Source organism: Phacochoerus africanus, chromosome 1 (genome assembly GCF_016906955.1).
Source record: "Phacochoerus africanus isolate WHEZ1 chromosome 1, ROS_Pafr_v1, whole genome shotgun sequence".
Classification (NCBI taxonomy): Eukaryota; Metazoa; Chordata; class Mammalia; order Artiodactyla; family Suidae; genus Phacochoerus; species Phacochoerus africanus.
In genome coordinates, this window is record NC_062544.1 from 94,426,643 (window position 1) to 94,450,551 (window position 23,909).

At 36.3% G+C, this 23,909-nt stretch overlaps 1 protein-coding gene across 4 annotated transcripts in view; it reads right to left on the bottom strand.

Annotated features, from left to right (window-relative positions):
- SLC4A7 (solute carrier family 4 member 7) overlaps positions 1–23,909 on the bottom strand; it is a 109,531-nt gene that overhangs the window by 26,184 nt on the left and 59,438 nt on the right. For all 4 annotated transcript variants that reach the window (XM_047769268.1, XM_047769272.1, XM_047769264.1 and 1 more), the window contains 9 exons: positions 19,576–19,691; positions 17,197–17,354; positions 15,459–15,546; positions 13,151–13,297; positions 9,269–9,375; positions 7,022–7,196; positions 3,312–3,445; positions 2,002–2,247; positions 91–196 (listed from right to left, as the gene is read on the bottom strand). In XM_047769268.1, the coding sequence (XP_047625224.1) occupies positions 91–196; positions 2,002–2,247; positions 3,312–3,445; positions 7,022–7,196; positions 9,269–9,375; positions 13,151–13,297; positions 15,459–15,546; positions 17,197–17,354; positions 19,576–19,691 (1,277 nt within the window). The remainder of the gene's footprint in view (positions 1–90; positions 197–2,001; positions 2,248–3,311; positions 3,446–7,021; positions 7,197–9,268; positions 9,376–13,150; positions 13,298–15,458; positions 15,547–17,196; positions 17,355–19,575; positions 19,692–23,909) is intronic.

Consider the following 23,909-nt stretch of genomic DNA (forward strand, 5'->3'; position numbering starts at 1 on the left):
CATTAATCAAGAAGAACATGTCAGTTTACTCAGAGAAAGCTAGAGAACTAGGCTGCTGTTTGCACCATCCTTCACTTCACATGTACTCACAGAAACAGTGAGGTTCCCCCAGGGAATGTCCCGGGCTGTTACGTTCCTTTCCTCCCACACCTTCAGAGTTTCATTGCCAGGGTGAGGAGGCTCAACACAAACACACCTGAGAAATGAGAATTGGAGAAAGTCTTAACAATGCTGCATTTTGCATTTACATTTTATTAAACTGACCACTATGTGGTGGCTTTAGCTTAACTTTTTCTCCATGTTGCAAAGCATGGAGACTAAAAAGTGGGAAACATATCAGAAACAATGGAATGGAATAAAGTTTGGCTTGTATAAATAAAACAAAACGAATAGAAATCTCAATAAAATGTTTACCAACGAAACTGGTTGGGCAGCTCCTTTGGGTGAGCGCTGTTTTCTTTCGCAAGGTCAGTCTCTACGACATCTTATCCACTCACCTCTGTAGGAGCTGTTGCTGCCTCCCCATCTACACACAAGGTGTACTGGTTCCCATCTATTAATTCTAGCCCCACCTACTCACGTTCATTCTTTACTCATCTTAAGATTCATTCTTACAATAATAAGTAAAACACAGTCTTTCAGGACAGGATTAGGAGAAGCAAAGCAATCAGAGCTGAGTGCATATCCAGAACTATCTCACCTGCCTGTAAAAGCTAGAAACATATAAGCGAATAAATCTCTAAAGGTGGATTGCAAGAGACAAACAGGAACATTCTCAGTTAGATTCGGAGCTGTGAGAGAAAAGGCAGGAGGCTGGACTTTGGATTCAACACAGAGGCTCTATCGTTTACCAGCTGTTAGAGCCAAGTCAAGTTTTAACCTCCACGAGCCTCGGTTTCTTTGCACAGAGAAGGGGCTGTGACATGAATGACTAACACCATGACATGAATCATGCAACACTCCTATAACAGTGCCTGCAAGTGCTCACAAAATGTTAGCAATGTTCACACGTAGGAAACCCTGCTCTAACTGGCTGGCAAGAGCTATAAAAACCATGCTTCTTAAAGGTCCAAGTCGCAGGGAAAGAGAGAAGACAAAAAATAGCATTAAAAAATTAACTAGTTTTGAGAGTAAAGAAGATAACACAAAACAGATTTGGCATCAAAGTGTCACTGATATTTCGAAATAGGTCAATGTCTTATAGGAAGTTTTGTATCTCTCCCTGGTGTGTCCATCAAAGCTGAGAGTGGGCAGGGAAGGCAAGGAGAGAGAGTGTGAAGGGAAAGAGGGAGGACACAGGGATTAGGGGCTCGGGTGGGCAGAAGGGGGGCATTTTTTGGTAACCACATTTCCCAATGTAGGTTAGTAACGCAGGAGCTCACTTAAACCAAGCATGCTGAAGATAGCAAATACAGGCATCTTCCTCGATATGTCTAACTGTCATAACCTTTTTGATGTTTAAGTTGATTTGCCAACCCTTTGTAATAACTATTATAATTACTTTTCAAATCCTATTTCACTCTAGAGTCTTAAAATGTATTTTCATGTCATGCTTTTCTTAACACAAAGATAATAATACACTAAATGGCATAAAACTGTGTACTGAAGTTATTCTTTAAAATAACTTCTAATAAAAATTATCGGGCTTCAAAAATGTTAGTGAAAATGCAAAATACAAGACGAATATATGAATATATGGTGGTCAGTTGCCAAACAATTGAACTTAAATTGGCTAATCAATTTAATTCAACAGAAGACAAAAAAAAAAAAATACTTGAATAAATTGTTCTAGTGAATAAAAATAACTGAGCCTGTTCAACTGCATTTACGTCCCCTGAGTGCTCTGCTAAGGTCTCGTGTGTAACAATCGGCCAACCTCCACATGGTGGGTTGGGTGGTTGGCCAGACAGTGAGCATCACGTTGCAAAAAAAATCCATCTTCTTTGCTCAGACATCGCTGCAAAAATGCATTTTAATATTCAGGGAAACAGAAACACTTACGAGTAGCTGGTCAGTTCATCTAAATTGTTGTGCATATTAAATGAATATATTTCTCCTAAATGAAAGAGCTTCTCCAAAGCCTCGTAGATGAATATGATGCAAATGAGAGCTGCAAAAGCCTCCTCGGTGAACCGGGTGATGTAACACACAAGACTGCTTGCATCTGTGGCAACCAAAACAATGCACAAGAAAGAAGTCCACAGACCAATACTTGTTCTCAAAGACAGATAGGAAAGGTGGTAATCTCTGTTTAGAAGGAAAAATGTGGACATGATTAACATAAACATGCCAACAGTATTGGTACTTAAAATTTTCATAACGAGCAAAAAGAACAGTATAAAAACCTAAAATTCCTAAAAGAGAATAAGCCACAGAATAACAAAATAATGACTAAAAAAAGCTCTACATGTTTTTCTGAAGACTAGCTGCCTATTAGCAGACTTAGTGGTTATATTTTACTTACATAAAAGATTTACAGTGAACATCTAATAGGTAATCAAAACTTCAAACCAAAGACCTCACTTTAGTTAGGAGGAGAAACAACAGATACGCAGCTGACAGAACAACTGGATGTGTGTCACTCTCTGAAGAGCCAGTCGTTCTGGTGTCAGCAAGGCACCCACGCTGCCCGCCGCCCACCGCCCGCCCCCCCCAGCATTTGACCCTGTTGCTCCTCTACCGCCAGTATCACCACAGGCAGTGACTCCATTTTCCAATTCAATTTCAAATACGATATTACTACCACAAAGTCTAAAACACTTTGGGCCACTGCATTTTCTATTTATCTGTGTATTGTGCCAGATCAGAGTCAGAATCAGTGAAGAAAGAATCAGAACAAGAGTAATTAGAGGAATCATACATGTAACAGCATCAAGTTGTTTTCAGACTAAAATACTCCACCGCATTTCTCTCACACAACGAAGAGCCCGAGTGTCAAATTCCAGGGCTACAAGCTATAGTACTTGCCCTGATTCCCCACCATCATCAAGCCTCTCGGTGTTATCTCACACCCCGTTCCTTTATAAAACCAATATACCATCCAGAAAACACAGTAACACCTTCTTACTGGGTTGAAACTTGCTAACACAAGGGATTTTTATTGTCCCTCAAGTGACTTGCTCATCAATACTCAAATCCATTAATTTTAAGAGTAGGGCTGACCACACTGAAGCCCCAAAATATTGAAGTATATATACTGCTTGGATCCTCTTCTTCAGCTATTAAATACATGACGTACTTTTAGGTAAAGTTAATAAACAATACTATATAATTATACATGTTTGAAAATACATGTGACAAATATTACATACCTGCAGAATTTAAATAAAATTTTTTCAAACACTAAAACTGGACCTGTGCTCCCCAATATTGTTAGAGGTTGCCCAGCAAACAACGAATAGGCAATCCCAGTTAATGATGCTCCAAAAAGAGACTCTATTGCACTCTGTTTAAGGAAAAAAGAAATGAATAAAAGTAATACATCATAAACATATTTCTAACCTATGTATACATATTTGACATCTGGAAAATAAAAATATTAATCAAGTAGTTAAAAATATAAAGCAAACACAACTTTGAATCTCAAATTTTAAATTTTAAATATGGGGAAATTACAAATACATTTTAAACACATAGGGAAAACTGTTTTGTTTTCACATATTAAAGGTTAACTTTTGCAATCAACCTTAATTTAAAACTCAACACTCAGGGAGGCAAGGGAGGAGGGGTGAATAGAAAATGGACACAGAGGCTCCACCCCTATTATTCGGTACACATTTGAATGTCTGAAGTAGTTCATTTAAGAAAATAAAAAACATTAAATACTTGATCTTGTGTGCGACCGAAAAGAGACTCCTTCAAATATTTGATCACATGAAGAAGAACTCAGCATGTGATCCTACCTTCAGTTTGATTGCTTAAGTGCAATTTCCCACAGATTTTAAAGAAATTAATCTGATAGGCTTACAACAGATATCAAAAATGAAATGCTTAACATAAATAAAATAGATGCGAAATGTTAAAAAAATTCACAGCAATCATAAATGAGGAAATATTATATTAAAGATGGGTTTAAAAAAAAGATAAAAAGACTCAGAGAAATCTTAACTGGAAGCTGGCAGGCCAATTTAGTTTCACCACCAACATTACATCCTAAGTGGTTAGGTAGGTTATCAGTTGGTGAGGCTATGTATGCCACTAGACAGAGGGGAAGGATAGGAAAGAAGGGTCACCATTCACAAACATCAAGGTCAGCTGGAGTGCATGATTAAGAAAGGAAAAAGCCCACCCGCCTACTCACCCTCAGTAAAAGGCAGGGAAAGAAGCTTGTGAGAAACAAGCCTCCTGGAAGAGGAGGCAGTGCAGCAGTGGACAGAGCAGGGCTTCAGAGCCAGACCTGATGTAAAAGATGGTTCCTTCAAGGTATGAAACCAGGGCCATGTCTCAAACTTGTCTAGCCCAACTTTTAAATGGGGGTGACATCAGCCACAACATAGTGAAGCAGTGTTTCTAAAAACATCTAGTAAGCACACTGGCATGTGGAATGCCCTCAATAAATGGCAGCAATTCCCATCAATAGCAATAACAGCACCTTCCAAAATCAAAGTCACAACAAAGATAGTATGCAGTCAAAATATTGTCCAACTTTCAGTACAAAAATAGGATCAAACCCACGAACAAACTTGACTTTTGGAAAAATGAAGTGTCCATATTAATAATGTATTTATTAACTATATCAGATAAATTTGTCTTCCTGCCCACAAACAACAGCTCTTTGTTACCTAAGCTATTATAAAAACCCTTAGTTCAATTACGATATGCATATTTAGGAACGAACTTAGGCAGAGCTCAAACCAAAGGGGAAAAAAATGTCTAAATGGCATCTAGAAAAAGAAAGCAACAAGTTGAGAAGAGAATCAAAGAGATAAAAATAGCAAATAAAGAAATGCTAATGGGGGCGGATGGGCACGAAATCATGGTTTCCCTCCCCAGTATTGCACTGAAAATGCAGAAACTGCCAGGTAACAGCTTGCTTTCCCCGCTCCCCAAATCCCTCATTGCCAGTTACCCAAATCTACTTTCCCCAGTTTTTAAACTGTTCCCTTGTTCATTCCTGTGCCTATGTTCACACTGAAGCATATCTCTCCCTAAAGGAATCACAGCCCCACTCCACTGCCTTCCCTAACCCTCATCCCATCAGAAGCTCTGCCTTCATCTTCTCCACGTGCCCCACCGCAAGACACTGTACACTCCTTGCTCACCTTTCCTCCTTCTCGAAACCTCCACTTTGATTTCTGCAAAACGACATCACCCTGACTTCTCTTTCAGAGCTCCTATGGTGATTGTGTCGAATTTGCTGGGCCATTTTCCTCCTTCTCAACCTTCCTTCTTTCCATAAATGGGAGTGACTGCCCCTTTTTCTTCTCTTCTCCCTTTAAATTTATCTCCCTTGTCAAACTCATCTATCGCAGTTTCAACCCTCACTTGTACCTAGCACCATTCCCAATCTTTCTATTTGCTTCTTACCACTCTATAAACTCGGGAACTGCACCTCCTAATGTCTCCATTTCTACTTGAAGTTCCAATAAAGCATCTGAAAATAAACACATCATCATCTCCATATCATTTCCCTCCCTAACACTTCTGACTTCACTGCATCTATGATTTCAGCTCCTACAGGTCCTCCTTTATTGTTTCCCTCCTGTGCGGCTCAGTGCACCACGACCTAGTATCTACATAGATGCCATCTTGTCATCTTCTTCTAGGCTAGGACCCTTGAGGACAGAAGACACATGCCCAAGTCTTACCCTTTGCTCCACATTCCTCCAGGGCCTAAAGCTCGAGCACATGCACAGGGCATTTAAAGAGCAGGACGGGTTGGGCAGGCAGCAAGTGACAGTCCAAGAGGAAAGAAGCAGTGTTTGCATAACATAACAGATAAGACACGTTTCCTCAGGGACCAGCACTTTACGTGTACAACTTGCGACAGCACATTAAACAACTTACTAAAAATATTCATCTTTGATACAATGATTACACAATAACAGAAAAGAATCTAAATAATTGAAAATAAATTGAGTTGAAAGGAAATTTCAGTTGACAGGTCTATCCCATGTTCAGTTTATGAAATACTTGAACAATTATTACTACTTAGATTTTGGTTTTTAACCTTTTATCTCTAAAAAAAATAAATTTCCTCCAAAGAGTAAATATCATTAAACAAAATACACGTAAGAACCACAAATCATCTCATTTAAATACCATTAAAATATATATATAAACAACAGATTTTTCCAAATATTACAAAGCACTAGATACTATGTTTTGTTTATCATGCCCCCTGCAACAGTCCCCAACACAAGATTACCAAGAACAAAAAAATAAAATAAAATAAAAACTTTCATTTTAGTCATCAAAATATGGATGCAGTTTTTAGTTATACTTTCCAATTAATGCTTTGGCAACTTTCACACAAATTTAGTAATGGTAAAATTAAAAGTAAACACCACTTCAAAAATCCATCATTTGTCCACAATTATGCCAAACAGTTTAGCCCGGTGGACCTGCCAGGGCTGTTAAGTTAATATTAATTGATCACATGGATCTAACTAACCTATGATGCCTTAAAGAATACAAAGTAGCCCCATTGATAAATCCTCCCACCCACCACCCTCCCAGAATCAGTTCAATTGGTCTGTCTCCCCGCCACCCACTCCCCCCACAAAGACAATATAAGCCTTTTATTCAATTTATAAAGCCATTCATCCAAGCAAGCCATGACAAACTTTTTCTTTTAGTTTTTGTTTGTTTGTTTGTTTTACCTCAACTGTGCATCTTCTCCTGCTCAAATGGCTTCCCCATGTTTTCCACAGCAATTACCTTTGGGGGAAGTCTGCTTTGGGACAGGTTAATCATGCTGTGGGTAGACTCTTCAATAAAAGTATGAATTGTGAGACAAATGCACACAGACACTTGCCTCTGAAGAGCTAAGAGCCTGGCCACTACCAATCTTTGTACTCACTATTCTGCCTTCTGTAGCTTCTCCAAGCAGCCCTCCAAAAGTGATTACAGGAGACATACAGGCACAGTATAGGAAAAGAACCGAGGCCAGGCACTGCAGACTTAATGCATCCTTGAAGTCACTCAAGAAAAAAGGTGCTTTCCTTTTGATGTCAAGTATCAAACCACCAAAAAGCCTAAATAGGTGAGATGAAACTCGTCAAACTGTACACTAGAGGATTCTGGCTAGTTCAAACTAAAACTATGGCCTACATAAAACTGCTGGTGCCTAGTGTTTTGTCAACACAAATTAATGTTCTCTTTAAATAATGGTATAAATTACAGAAGATACATTCATTTAATTCATTTAACCTAATTCACCGGTAGCGGAAAGGTAGATCTCACTAAGTTAAGAGACACATATCTATATCTTATGGACTATATACTGAAAAGACTACAGGCAAATGATTTTATAGGAATAAAGGTAATTTTGAACACAAATGTGCAAGGAAATTTATAGCAAAAAATAAATAAAACCTAGTTATTCATTCATGAAAATGTGTGTAGGCAATTCTATTAATTACTATCTACATTACAAATCTTAAAGGCAAGTGTCAGAAACACCAGGAACACAACTACAATATAAATTATAAGTTCCCAAAACCCTTCAACATGAATACAGGACCTTGTGTTTAGGTGCACTCAGCAGCAAATTAAATAATTTTAGTTAGCTTTAAAATTAGTACCTCAAGTACATAAACATTTCTGATTCAGGAAAAAAAGCCTAAACACCATTTCAGTATATGTAATTTACTGCATATGTAGTCAAATCATATTAATAAACCTAAGAAGTTTTAATCAGTAAATTTAAAATCTATGTTTATGGATCACATCCTTATCATTTCAATGTTTTTTAAATCAGATTTTTTGATATATTTAACTTGAAAGCATTTCACTAAAATCTAAGCTGTGAGGGGCAGAGACTTTTTCTTAATCATTGCCATTATCTCCAATGTCTAGAACACTGCCTGGGAAATAGTAGGTACTCAATAAATACTGGTGACAAATCAATAATCCAAAAAGATGTTGTGACATAAGATATATAATCATTCAAATCCCCACTGCAGAAAATGCACCAAAAATTAACCTTATGCTTTTCAAATGCTTTAGATGTTTTGAGCTTTACCATTCTAGCTTTTTCCAAAGTTAATACTGAAATAAGGCCTAAACATGCATTGACAACTGGAGGAAGTTATCCTATAAGTAGCATGAGAGCAAGGGGATTAAAAAAGCTATAAAGAGGGGGCCAACCTGCAATATAAAAGGTGCCAATGAAAATCTAGATAATGGAACTACATCATCAGTGATCATTTATATGCCTAGTTTGGGACTTCTCAGTGACTAACCCTATCTCAGTTTGGGGAAGAAACAAAATTATAGCTCATATTAAATGAGCATCTTTCACAGGGGACAGAGTTTTACTCTAATGTCCAGAGACTAATACATTAGTCAATACATTAAGATATCCTATATAACATACCCTGGTTTTTTAAACAAATATTTAAGATCCAAGATCTTTTAGTTCTATAGGGACCATCAGTGGACAAAACAATATTAGTATTCACATGCTTTTTTCTACACTATAGCAATACCATACCATTTTTCTACTTCTACAAAATATTTTAAGACAATGTTTGCACCTGGCAATACTTCGATTTATTAGTCCAAAAATTAACTTCTGCAACAATTTTTCTAACTAGGTTTCCAGAGATTATTACTATGGTTTAATTATGCTTGTCTGTCCAATTTTATATTACCTCAAGATATAATGCTCCTCTAGTAAGAATTTTACATCTTTGCACACACACAACAACACATGGTTATAATTCTTCTCTGATCCCTTAATTCTAACTTCATATGAGAATTGCAATAGGACCGCACACTTTCCTTAAGAACCTTCTGTACAGGCAATTAAACTAACCTACTAGAGAACTGCCATATTCTTAACCTATGCTGCATAATAGTTTCATTTTAAATTAAATCCTGGTATACAGAACCTAATTTATTCTAGTCAACTACTTCATAACGCACATTAATTTTCCTTATCATATACCTATACAATAATGCACATTTTTCAAAAATATGGAAAAAATACTACACAAAATCAGTTTCCAAATACTTGCGAAGAGAAAGAAGGTTTATGCCTTTTCCATCAAATCCACCCTATCCCCCCAAAAGACACGCACGCTGTATCGGTAACTGTACCCACCGTCCAGTCCTCTGGAGCTCAGGCCCAGCATGGTGGGCGGCCTCTTTAGTGGTCTCACCCAGGCTGGGGGCAGATCCGTTGGGAAATACAGGAATCTTTCTCTTTTCCTGTATTTCACAAAAAAAACACACTTTCAGAATTCTGCTTTAAGGAAGCTGAGATGACATCTTCAATTAGAGGGAAGATGAGCGCTCATATTGATTATATATCTAACTAATGCGCCTAGAAAAAAAATACTTCCTAATGTAAACGTTCACTTTAAAGAAACTGCAATTTGAAAGAGAATCCAGTATTTGTTCCTATTAATATCTTAAACTTATGATTGGCTTTTTTCACTTTATATTCTAACATCAAATATTCTATAAAACATTCACACATACTGCTTCAAATTACTACTCAGCCACAGCAACATAAACATCCAATAAAGCATCTCTCCAATTAGAACTATTAAAATCTTAGCTCATGACAATAACTGAAAAACATACTTCACATCAAGAAAGAAAAGTTAATGTCATTGTTATTAAAATGCTTCCTTTATCAAGATAGAAGTAGCACAAGAATTGTTAAACATATTTTCATAAAAATCAATTTTCCATTACATTTTATTATAAATTCAAGAGTACTCTTCTCATGATAAAGGATCTTCTCCCCCTCACTGAAGTGAGTTTTCAATTCGTTATCTCCAAAGATAAGATGTTGCTGGGCCAAAAAAAAAAATGCGTGTGTGTGTGCGTGCGTGCGTGCGTGCGTGCGTGTGTGTGTGTTGGGGGGCAGTAGAGACAGAAAGGGAGGTGGGGGAAGAGACAGGGACAGGGGAAGTGGGTAGCATTCGTCCCAGGAAGTCCTCTAGGTTAAAAGCTGTGGCTCAAATACAAACCACTGTCTGGTTTACATATTCAATATTCATAGAGCAGCACAACTTATCTATAATCATAAGAATATTATTTGAAATGTCAAAATTAAAACAAACATATCTTAGCTCAAAGGGGAAAGAGAAAACAAAATTACAGGATTTCTAGAAAACTAATAAATATAACAAAAAATTATTATTATCATAATCTATGGGACCCAGCACAAGCACCATTCAAGAAAATTAAACACTTATATTAAGAAAAATGCAAGAATTTAAAAAAGTCAATTAAGCATTTCACTCAGGAATAATAGCTAAAATAAAAATGTTTCCTGAAGGAAAGTGAAAGGAATAAAATAAAACAGCTAAAAGCAGAAACTGAATTAGAAAACACAATATACTTTTTTTAAAAAGGAGAAATGAAATAAATTTTAAAAGCTGTTCTATCTTGAAAAATATGATAAATCATTTCTAGGTAATATACAACAAAAGATATGACAAAGAGCCAATTCACAAATTTTACATATATATATATATATATATATATATATATATATATATATATATAAGAAATATATATGTAAACAGAGAGAGAGAGACAGACTATACAGCACAACCCTATGTAAATAAAGGAAAAACCCTAATGAAATGGGCAATAAACTAAAAAAACATAATTTTTCAAAACTGACATCAGAAAATAAAATGGGTAATTTCCTAGGAAAATATAATTTACCAAAACCTAGTTCAGAAAAAAAGAAAAAGCTTACACAAACCAATTTCCACAGAAGAAATCTGCAAGTTGTTGAAATCTATGATACGAGTTAAATAAGCTCAGAAAATTTTACAAAAGACACCTTCCAAACTTTCAGAATCAAATTTCTCCAAGCCATTAAAAGTTTGAAGACCAAAGAAGGAAAACTTATAAATCTGTTTTTATGTAACGAGTATAACAATGATACCAAAATGCGAAGTCTGCACAAAAATCTACAGACCAATTTACTTATCAACGGAGATACAAACAACTTAAATAAAATATTAGACATAAACTACAGGCACTTTAAAGCCCAAGTTGGATTTATTCCAACAATGCAAGAGTGTGTTCAAATTACCCCAATAACTGATAAATAAAATTAGTATGATCATCTCCAGAGATGCTAAAAAGCCCTCTGACAAAATTCAACATTCACTTAATATTAAAAATTTCAATAGAACAGAAATTAGAGTACTTTCTTAACATGATAAAATGTGTGTTTTGGCACCAGAGTCAGTAACTTACTGAGAGAAACACTAGGGACACTGACTATAATTGGGAAAAAATAAGAAATGTCCTTTATGGTCATCTGCTACTAAAACTATTAGAGATTTTAGTCCATACAATTAGACAACGGTAAACATGTTGAAGGTATAAGAATTAGAAAAGAAAGTAATAAAATTATCTCATTGCAGATTATATGATTGAAAAACTCACACATACAAGAAAAGAATTAAGAAAGGTAGCTAGCTGGATAAAAAAGAAATATACAATAACCAATAGCCAAAGGTGTATACATAAAAGCAACACATAGATTCTATAATGGAACAAAGACCTCATTCGTAATGTAAACAAAGATAAAATACTTATGAATACCCTCACCAAGAAGTGTGTAAGCCACAGATAAGGAGAACTTCATAATATTCCTTAAGGACACAAAACTACTTGAAATGGGAAAACAAGTGGAAAAATAGACTATGTTCTTGAATAGATTCAATATTATAAAGATGTCAATTTTCCCTCAGTTCATCTAGAAATTGAACTCCCATCCCAATTTTTAAAATTTACTTCTATAATAGAAAGCTGACTTTAAAGCTTGTATGAAAAATAAATATGCAAAGATGGCCAAGAAAATTCAGAGAAAGAAGAGTGAGAGAGGAGTCAAGAATGAATGTAGACTTACTAGATATTAAACTACACCAAAAAGTATCAGAAATTAAAGGATCAAGTTGGTCCATGAATAGATCTATAGACTAATGGAAAAGAAATTCCAGAAACAGACCTGAATGCATATGGAAATTTAGTAAACGAGAAAGACAACATCACTAATCAAGTGGAGAAATGCTCTTTAATAAACTGGGACAGCTAGGCAGCAATTTAGAAAAAAAATAAATTGCATGCATTCTCCACATCACACATCATGACAAACTCAAAAGGATCGACAAATGATTCAAACTGAAAAAAAAAAGGCAGTGGAAAGCAATGAACAAAAAATATTCAGGAATATTCAACCTCGCTAATTACAGAAATGCAAATTTAAACCATATTAAAATACCTGATATAGTAAGATAACACTACCAATTAGACTGGCAAATATCCCAAAGTTTGAGACACACTGTTGGTGAGGCTGTAGGGAAAATAGGCATTTTCATTCATCACCCAGCCCAAAATAGTTTGACCCAGTAAAAGGAGTCTCTGGTACTATCTGCTAATTACAAATACATTCCCATGTGAGCCAACAATCCTATTTCTGGGAATCTATCCTATAGACACATGTGCACAAGACTAAAATGGCCTATGAATACTACAATATGGTTTCTAACAGCAAAAGACTAAAAACAACATGTGTCCAGAAACAGAATAAACTATGATTGCATCCATAAATGAATAAAACAGAGCTGTGAGAAAAAGAAGAAGGAATATTTCCATGCTTTCTGATGATCAGATCCCCAAGAAATACTGCCATGTGAGAAATGCAAGGTGCAGACCAGTACAAATAGGATGTTAACGTCTGGTAGGAAAGAGGAGGAAACAAGACATTTCCCTGCACTAAGTGAAAACTGGAACAAAGACAAATAACTAATAACAAATGCTGACCAGAGGAGGTGGGTACAGGGGTAGGAAGAATAAGTGACAGGGGACAGGGCGGAGACAGAGGACCACTTTTCTCTGAGTGGACTTCTTTACAGAGTTCTGATCACATACAGAACTATATACACTATTTGAAAAAATTTTAATTAAAAAAAAAAGTAACTCAAGGAAGTACTGTGTAGATTCTTACCTGAGAAGGAACGTTTTTTGGTGGCTCTATGCGGATGGAAGGGTCCCACTCTCCTGGAGGGAGGACAGTCACTTGATCTAAAAACTCATCAATTCCAGATAAGAGGTCATTTCTGTCTTTTGCTTTATAAGCTACATCATGAAAAATCTAAAGAAAATAAGCATATTGGGTAAAAGGATTTTAAAGTTGAAAGAAAATTCTATACATGGTAATCTACTCTAGATAGCATAAATAAGTCCATGTATAAGGATAATTACCTAAACTCTTACCCACCCTGGGTAACAACTATAAAAAATAACCCACTATTGGTATTACCAGATGAATTAAAGTAACAATCAAATTATAAAGGAAACTAGTGATGTGTTAAGACACAACAATTTGGAATTCCCATCGTGGCCCAGCGGAAATGAATCTGACTAGCACCCATGAGGATGCAGGTTCAATCTCTGGCCTCACTCAGTGGGTTAAGAATTTGATGTTGGAGTTCCCGTTGTGGCGCAGTGGTTAACGAATCCGACTAAGAACCATGAGGTTGAAGGTTCGGTCCCTGCCCTTGCTCAGTGGGTTAGGGATCCGGCGTTGCCGTGAGCTGTGGTGTAGGTTGCAGACGCGGCTCGGATCCCGCGTTGCTGTGGCTCTGGCATAGGCCGGTGGCTACAGCTCCGATTCGACCCCTAGCCCGGGAACCTCCATATGCCGTGGGAGCGGCCCAAAGAAATAGCAAAAAAAAGACAAAAAAAAAAGAATTTGATGTTGCCGAGAGCTGTGGTGTAGGTCACAGATGCGGCTTGGATCTTATGTTGCTGTAGCTGTGGTGTAGGCCAGCAGTTACAGCTCCGATTCGACCCCTAGCCTGAGAATTTTCATAGGCCATGGGTGCGGCCCTCAAAAAAAAAAAAAAAGACACGGCAACTTTTAAAAAGAGAAAATTTTACATGGGAATACTTGGAACTCACTACAGAATAAAATAAGGCATATGTACCATTCCACTTTTATGACATTTTAATGTCAATTATCCTAAAGGAACAATCATGGGTAGGCAAACAATTTTCCTTAGGTAACTAATTTATTTGATTATATATATTTACTTGCAGGCACGATTCTAAGTACTGTGGGAAGTACAACGGACACAGATAAGGCAAGTCCTGAGACTCAATCACTTAGGGGGAAGAGTGAAACAGATAATTACATAAATAAGTAACTGTAGTTAATAACAAATGCTCTGATCAAAATAAAGCAGGGCAAAGGAAGGGAGGCTGATGGGGAAGAAGAGCGTGGCCAAGGAAGGTCTCTTAGAGGAATAAACACCCTGGGAGAAATCTGATTGAAATGAGGGAAAAAGGTGGGGTGGGGTGAGGTGGTAGGGAGCACCCAGGCAAAGGGAAGAGCAGCTATCAATGTGCAGAGGCAGAAATAAGCATCGTCTGAGGAGCAAAAGGGAAGCTGATGTGGGCGGGACAAATGGATGACAAGTAGTCGCATATATTATTTGAAAAAAAAGTATTGAGGCTAGATTAGGCAGGCCCTACTAAAACAACAGGAAAGAGTTTAAGCCTAAACAAATATACAACAGGATGTCACTGATACATCTGGATCAAGGGAATGATTTATTCAAATCTGCGTATTAGTGTAAGTACAGAGGAAAATACTGTAAGAGAAAGAGCCATGTAATCCACTTTAAATGCCAAAGAAAAGAAGGCAGGAGAGTTTGAGCCAAGATGGTGGAGATGGCGAGGAGATGGTAGATTAAGTGCAAAAAAACACTGAAGAGGTAAGTAAAATCAACAGAATCTGGTGAATGAGACAGAACAGAGAAAGAAAGTTGGTTCGGTCCTCTGTGGGGTTTCAGACACCTCAGGGACACAAAGCAGAAATGTCTCACAAGCACCTGACTACAGAGCTTTCTCCCAAAGGCAAAAGTCTTGATCAATACAGGCTACAGAGACGAAGTCCGCAAAAGGAAGAAAGAAATTACAGAGAAAAAAGGGGGAGACAAAGTCCTAAGGAAAACCAAAAGAACCAATACTCTGAATGCAGGATAGAGAAAGCTTCAAAATTTCAAGAAGGTAGTCAATGACTTCAAACACCTGGGGGGTGTTAGAGGGGAGACCAAACAGCACCCACTGATCCCTGACAGAAAGGTCTTAAAGGCCTTACCAAAGGTAAACAGAAGAGTAAATACAAGATAAAAGAGTGAAGACAAGCAAGGACAATTTTTTAAGCTTCACTGTAAAAGGTGAAGTATAATTTCACAGGTGTTACAAGCTTCTTAATCAGGGTCCACAAATGTCAAAGGGCATTAAATTACCTCATCCGTCATGAGGGTGGCTATTGACCTTCCGATTTCATGGTACTGCGGTGCCTTGCCTGCTGGACCCAATAACAGAAACAAAAACCTAAGGAAACATGAAAACGCATAGATTTAAACATAAAACATACACATAAAAATATATACATAAATCTAGGAATCATTAAGAAATCATTTAAATGTAAACACAGGAACAACGTTTAGTCATCCTCACACATCAATGGCTGAAAAAAAAAATGGCAACTCTATCCAGCCTAAAGCAGATCACAAAACTAACAAAGGCATTCAAAATCAACCTTCTACCAAGTTATTACTTTCCATAGTAAGACAGTAATTAAGGAATCGGATGTTTTACATTAAAAGTTCCCATCTTCTAAATCCTTTTGAATTTTGAGTCAATTCTTTTCTGGTCTGTGTTGATGAAAAGAAGAAAATTAGTAAATAAAGTGACCACCATCTCATTTAAGTACATACTTTGACCTAGTAAAATAGGTAAGGATAGGTACAAAAACATCCCTGAAACTAGAGTCTGGTTAAAGACATTAATGTGTCAACTAAGGGACTAATCTCTTTGAAAAGAAAAAGCATTATTATTTACAGCTCCAAATTTAACATCAAACCTCATATTATTTTATTTTTAATTTATTTGTAGTGACTAAATAAAAATTAACTTACGACTTAGTTATATCCTTATTATTAACACTACAGTAAAATATTAATATTTACATGATCCAAACTGGAAGTATTCATCTTCCTGCTTTCTAAGAATTTAAATTTGAATCCATGGAGTAATTTTTTTCATTTATCTTAATACTGTACCATTAACACAACTCAGTAAAACTTATTAAAAATTAGCCATACATTTCAATCAAGCTGCAATTAATTCTTCATATCTACTATTATAAAAACAAGAAAAAAATATTTTCAATTATTCTCTTTTTCTTTTTTGTCTTTTCAGGGCTGTACCCACAGCATATTGAGGTTCCCAGGATAGGAGTCAAATCAGAAATACAGCTGCCGCCTATGCCAGAGCCACAGCAACGCCAGATCTGAGCCAAGTCTACAACTACACCACAGCTCACGGCAAGGCTGGATCCTTAACCCACTGAGCGAGGCCAGGGATCGAACCTGAGTCCTCATGGATGCTAGTCAGATTTGTTTCCTCTGAGCCACAACGGGAACTCCCTGAATACCCTTTTAATGCAATCTGCCAATTATTTAGGGTATTACTTCCATTTTAATTTTTACCTATAATGTATATTGAACAGAAGATGTGATCAGGTAAGAACATGGCATTTGCCCAATTCAGAAGTAGTATTACATTTAATCAACCCTGTGAAGTACTGTTATACTCACTTTACAAACAAAGCTCAGAAAATTGAAGTCTGGCTACACCATCCCACAGAAAGTGGCAGAGCAAGGATTCAACTCCATTCTCTCTGATTTCCGTGCTTGCATAGAACATACTAAGTCTAAAATGATGCACTGACTTTTTAAACCAAAGCTCCTAAGATACTTCTTATAAAAGTATAAATGGCATATCTTTTTTAAAGGATGCTTTTTAGTTACAGAAAGATAACTCTTTAATACTCTAACAGTCAAAACAGGGATGTAATGACAAAACTAACAATTAAAAGGAGCTTTCATTACATAAAGCAACATGTTCCTTCTGAACAAAATTTTTTAGATTTTGGACATGCTGGGAGATTCCCAACATTAATTAGAATGAACCCCTCACCTTGTAGGAACAGGGACCTCGGTTAGCCCTGAGAGAAGAACAGCGGGAGCCAGTCTCACAAACGCAATGATAGGTCTTTCCAAAAAATCCACTTCTCCCACCAGAACATTGGATGCCTCAGCTCCCGAAGGAATTTTTCTCATGAAATTCATATCAACCTATTGACAAATAAATAATAATTAAAAATAAAGTGTTCATGGTATAAATACTATAAATACTGTGCATGGTATTTAAATAAAGACTAGAGGGAAACTGGAAAGAAAAGATGCTTTTAAGACTACTACTTGCTAATCAAAACTGGTGATCTAAGGGATGTATACATGGCAAAATTCTCACAAATACAAAGAATGAAATAGACAAAAAAAGCAAGCAGAACACATCTATCAAACAATACTCCCATCTGACTGTCGTAATCTTTATTATTCCAGAGATCTAAAAATTACCAAACATACAAACTAGAGAAAATTTTCAATGAATACAGCATTATTCATTAAAAACTATTAAAGACAAAAATATAATTCACAAACTAACAATGGTCCATGAAATTATACACAGTATTAAAATACTCATGAGCTATTGTTTAATCTTGGACATGAATTCATTCCTTTATATTTTATGTATTTTTAAAAAGTCCTTTTTATTTCAAAGAACTCTGGGCATTCCCCAGGATTTTCATTAAGTGGGAAAAACTGCTTTCATTTTTATTTAAAACTGAAACAGTCATTTTTGGTAAAGATATATGGTAATGCTATATAATCAAATTTAGTTGTCTGTGTATAATTACAAAGAAAAGGTTATGAACATAATATCAAAATATGGGAACTTCTTCATTTGACGCAGTTTCACACAAGTCACTAAACAACCACTTAAAGGGCTATCTATTAAAATAAAACCAGCACTTACAGCGGGCCTCTTGAGTCCCACACCCAGTGTGCCACAACTACAGTGCCAGGAGGCAGACTCCTGCCCAATAGGAGATAAGGAGGTGTACACAGGGATAGACCAAGTAAAAAAAAGTAAAACTGTGACAGAGGAACAAAAATAAATGGCACCTGCCATGTCTAGAGGAGCTCTATAATGTAAATTACATGAATTTAGTCATTTAACAAGAATAAACCGCAATTTACTGAACACTTTCCACGCATCTAAAATAACTGGAACACTAAAAATGTGGCTGACTTGAAAGAACTGGAAGTACAATAGCCTTTCTGTACAGTCAATGTCCCATATGCAAGGCTTTTTATAATTTTAGAGCATGAAACTCAGCAAAGCTATAATGCAAATTATCACTTAAACTCCTATTCTACAAAGTGTGATTTATAGACTTTGTGTCATAAAATTAAGGCTTAAGGAAAATGAATCTGATGTGAAATCATCACTTTTTTTTTTTTTTGTATTTTTAGGGCCGCACCCACGGCATATGGAGGTTCCCAGGCTAGGGGTCGAATCAGAGCTACAGCTGCTAGCCTACACCACAGCCACAGCAATGCAGGATCCGAGCCACATCTCCCATCTACACCAATGCCTGAAGCAATGCCAGATCCTTAACTCACTAATCGAGGCCAGGGATCGAACCCATGTCCTCATGGATACTAGTCGGTTTCTTAACCCTCTGAGCCACAGCAGGAACTCTGAAATAAACATATTTAATTAAAAGTTTAATACTGAATCCTACAGCAAATACCATCAAACACCATCAAAAAAAATTACAATGGCCACACAGAATCAATTATTCAGAATAGTACTCATAAAGTATGCTTTAAATTCAACTGTAATTTGATCTTGTAGTTTTTGGCCTTGTTCTTTTGAAATATGTTTTTTCTATTTCATCTAAGTACTTATCTACCAAAATCAAGAATCAGAGTTGAGATAGGTGAATTGTTTTTAATTCCATGCCTTTACCTTGACCTACCTATGGGGAAGTAGCAGTGCTTCCCCGTGACATTCCTGAGTGTACTGACACCATAAGACAGTAATTCTGGGATCACATTACAGCTGAAAAAAGGCTGCAGCATCACTGATATAACATAAGTCCCAAATTAAATCTCCCTAGTGGTGGGGGCTCTAGAACAAATAACTGTAATTCAAAAGGTACTGAAGTTTCATGATGTCTATGGGTAGGTACAGATGAAAATACCATATTATTCATATTTTTTGTCAGAATTTCTAAAACCAGTAAGACATAACGTCATTCATGTGCTACTGAGATTGTTACCTTTCTCACGGGACTAATCTTAAGTTAACAAGCATCACACGCAGGTTTGCTGTAAGCACCAGTCTATTAAAAAACTACTCTAACCAATGTTAATAAAACCACGCTGCTAACAATTTTCCCAGTAAGAATGATCATGAAATGTATACAGCTGCTAACACAATTACCTTGCTGAAGTCAACAGTACTATTTTCTCTGCTTCCTCCACTTCCATTACCTTTAATTTCCCCACTTTTACTATTGTCCAAGTTTCCGGGTGCAGACTGTGGAGAGGCCAACATACCTGTATTTAAGAACAAACAAATTTCAAAACCAGTAAGGAGAAAATTCACTTTGTAATTTGAATATGCTCATAACCTATAAGTGATGGTTTATTAAAAGCCAATGTGCTGGGTTTAAAAAAAAAAAAAAAAAAAGTGCCAAGTGTTAGTATCATACCAGCAAGAGTAGAATAACATTTTAAGCAATAACAAAGCTATACATTTTAATACTTAATACAGTTGGGAATTTCAAAAAATGGTGGCCTTTTGTGAAAAGAAAGTGAGTAGGAAGGGAAACAGAGAAGGTGGAAGGCCTGGGTCTGAGGGCCCTGAAAATACTCAGGGAATCCACTTGCACTCTAATACACATGAGAACTGCAGTGCTTAATCATGTCCAACTACACTGAGCAGACTTACAGCAGTAACAACATAAATTTTCTGATAAACCCTCAATGTGACTCAGAAAATGTAAGAAGTACATCAACTAACAGAAAACTGATTTTACCATAATCTTCCATATTCTTCATAGTTTCCTCAAGAATGTTCATTTCTCTTGGGTAAAATTTATGTGCTGCCTACTGTCATGATTCCTAAGAAATATGTGAAAATATAATAGCAATGATTTTACACTATAAATACAGAGAGTAAGGGTTTGATAAGCAAACAGATCTACGTTATAATAAGGACACCCTGCCACTTTGTAGCTCTGGGACCTTAAGTAAATCACCCAAACTCTAAGATTCAGACAAACCTATACAATTTGTTTGTTTAGATTAGAAATGACAGATATATGTTCGATTAACTTAGCTTGTCGGGACTGCAAGTGATAGATATATGTTCAAGCGTAAGTAAACTCATTTCAAGAAACATTCAGGAGCAACAACTCACACACAAAAATAACCTAAAAACACCCTGTCTTGTATCAGCAATGGTTACCACTACGTTTTAAACAACGTTCAAATTTCAAAAAATTTAAAGTCCGAAACACAGATTTCCACCATTAAATGTACCTAAGTTTTTCAAAACACCCAAAATTTTCTAGTTCAAGAATATAGATTAATATCACCCAAAACACCAAGTGTCACAGGAGGAGAGGCACCAGACAATTACAACAGACTTTATTTTACTTTACTCACAATAGTCTAGTGACCCAGAGGAATTCAATTAAACTGTTTGTGGTTAGGTCCTATAAACTTTAAAGTTAATATTGGTCATTAAGTTCCTCAATTTTAAGCACATCAAATATACTCAACGCATCTAAGGGAGTTTTCATTTTTACAGAGTACAGCATATACAGATGAGTCACTGAACCTAAGTCATCTGAGTTTACCGCTTAAGCTCAATGAGAGAAGACCTTTGTGATACCCACTTCTCCGGTAAATACCTACACCAGGATGTCACTGTGACCCCAAAATCTCAGGATAAAAAGCATAGGCAATCTATTTAGCCAAGCACTCATTCTTTGAAGTGTTAATTCTGAAATAAAAACTATCTCCTAAAACAAGGCATTTTTCACCATTTTAGCCTCTTCTTGACTTTTGTCCCTAAACTCCATTCCTTTATTCAAATACATAACCAAGTGGAAAAAAAAAAGTTAACCAGTATTTTTCAGTGGTTTCCATGAACTCCCACAATGAAAACGAAGGGTATTATTAAGGCCATGGCAGCAACTGTGACTGACCATCAGCACACACACCTCTAATGACTCAATGCATTCAGTCCGCCGACAAGGAACCAAAACAAACATGCACAGCTCCCTGGAACAGTCCCAGCCACCAGGTTTTGGGGAGAAGAGTAGAGTGAGGAGAAGGCTCTGGGGAAAAGTAAGGCTACAACAGGAACAGGAAATGGGAATGATATGCAACTCAGTACTGACAAAGCTAGAAGAGACGCCCTCAAGCCACTAGTCAACTAGAACTTGCTCAAGTTGGTGCGCCAGGCACACCTTAGGCACATCAGCGCTTTCTCTATGATATCCTTCCGCACTTCAGTTAAGTTAAAGCTATGTCTTCACAAGGTAACGGAAGTACCCCTGCTCCTCCAGTAAATCCCCAGTGCTAGAAATTAAATGAGGAAATTCCTCCAAATCAGATTAGCTTATGCCTCCTAATAAGCTAATCTGTCATTAGCATAAATTAACTCAGAAGGATCTTATTTATTTAAGAAAAAGCACATATGAATATATATAAAGTCAATACTGGGATTTAAAAATCATACTCTGATAAATCTATCACCTTGCCCTTACATTTTTGTTCTCAAAATAGCAAATGTCCTGAGAAGTAAAACAAAGATGTCAGTTTTTCTATCATGAAAAGTTTGAAAGTAGAACTATGTGGAGCAGAGGTCCCCCTCCACCCCCCAAGACACCTAGCAATGTCTAGACACATCTTTGTTGTCACACCTGGGGAGGGCACAGGCAGCCAGTGGGTGGAGACCAGGGAGGCTGCTGAACACCATACAACACACAGGATGGCCCTCACGACAAAGAAGGGTCCAGCCCAAAACTGTCAATAGTGCCACGGGTAAGAAACACCGTGCCAGGAGAGTTATGAATACTAAAAATGAGCTACCTCTTTTACATAAATTATTCTCCAAAAAATAAGTAATGGGAAATACCACTTTTTTTTTTCCCACAGGTATTCTGACCCCATGACACAATCTTGACTCCATGACACAAAAGTCTATGACATTAGTCTCTCAAAAATGATGCTGAGGCCACCTTCCTCATTAGACTTTTAAGAAAACTCAACTAGAATGTCCAGGTGCTATGAGCAGCAAAGATAATTAAACAGGGAAGAAGATATAGCTGCCCCAGTTGCATTAATTTAATTACACTCCTTCTACAAATGCCTGATCAGTCATTATGAGCTCTCTCTTGTCCTTATATATTCCCTCTCTTCCCTACATTCTTGTTTCCTTTCTTTGGAAAGTCTAATAAATATCATGGCACACTTAGGGCAGAAGGGGGAGAAAAAAATCTAATTGCGTTCCTCAATTTTCTGTTAGTTGTTCTTTTTTTCCTCTTAATAACAAAAGCTAACAAGCTACTGCAAATCTGTATTCCCTTCCTTTCCATATAAAATTTATAGTCCCTTATTATTAATAACATAGCTAGTAAAACAGGAAATGTTCAGTATTATTGACAGATAAATAAAAACAAATACAAGGAAGTAACTTTCAAGTCAGTTTTGTTAAAGAAAACTAGTAAATCTTGCTGGTCCTTTTTAATTAAAATAAGAGTGTTCATTATTTCTGAACAATTATTTCTAGGTATTTTTTCTCCTCTTTTGTTCAATTACCTCATTATTACCTATCTTTTCCACAGAGCATTAAAGCTTACAATAGAATTCTACACTACAGATTTTGAGTCAGTAGCTCTAAGTTCAATTCCTTGCTCTGGTCATTTATGGTACAACCTTAACATCTTTAAATCTTAATTTTCTTCATTCTACAAATAACAATAACATAAACTCATCACAATTGTTAGATGAGAAAAGTACATACAACTGTGTGTAACAAGTGATGAGACAATGGTTACTACACATTCTATCATAATTAATGTTACAAAACCACAAAACTTCCATTTTTTACTTCTAAAAGTTCATCTTTTTCGACACATACAATGAGCTTTGATTAAGTGTGTCTGGTATGTCTACATAAAGTCAATGAAAAGGAGAGGTTGGTTATTCATACAGTGGTAGGAACACTAAGATTTTTAGTCAGAGGAGTTAGGCTGCCATTGACTAGTTGTATGATCTGGGAGACATTATTTAACTTTTCTGAGTCTGGGTTTCTGAAAATGGGTGAATCCACCTAACTCACCCAAATTGTATAGCTATTAAATAGACTACTTTAATAACTATAAGCTACCACTAAGTTATTATATGTTATCTGCATAGGCAGAAATGTGATAATTTTTATGATTAAAACCACTAGTTAGCACTCACTCATGTGTCTCAATGACGCTCAGCTGTGATTAAAACATAGTCACTAAGAATACTTCTTACATGAATGGGTAGAAAGATATATCTATATATAAATGTACATTTGTTAATATATAGAGGAAGAGTCAAAATTATAATATATAATAATCCTTAAATGAGTTACAAACCTTTCATCCACTAAGAAATAGTTTTTGTAACTCACACACAAATTATTTCCTAGCCACAAACTCCAGTCCTGAAAATTTCAAGGTGAATTTGGATTAAAGATAGATATGGCATTAAATAAAGGACAACTAA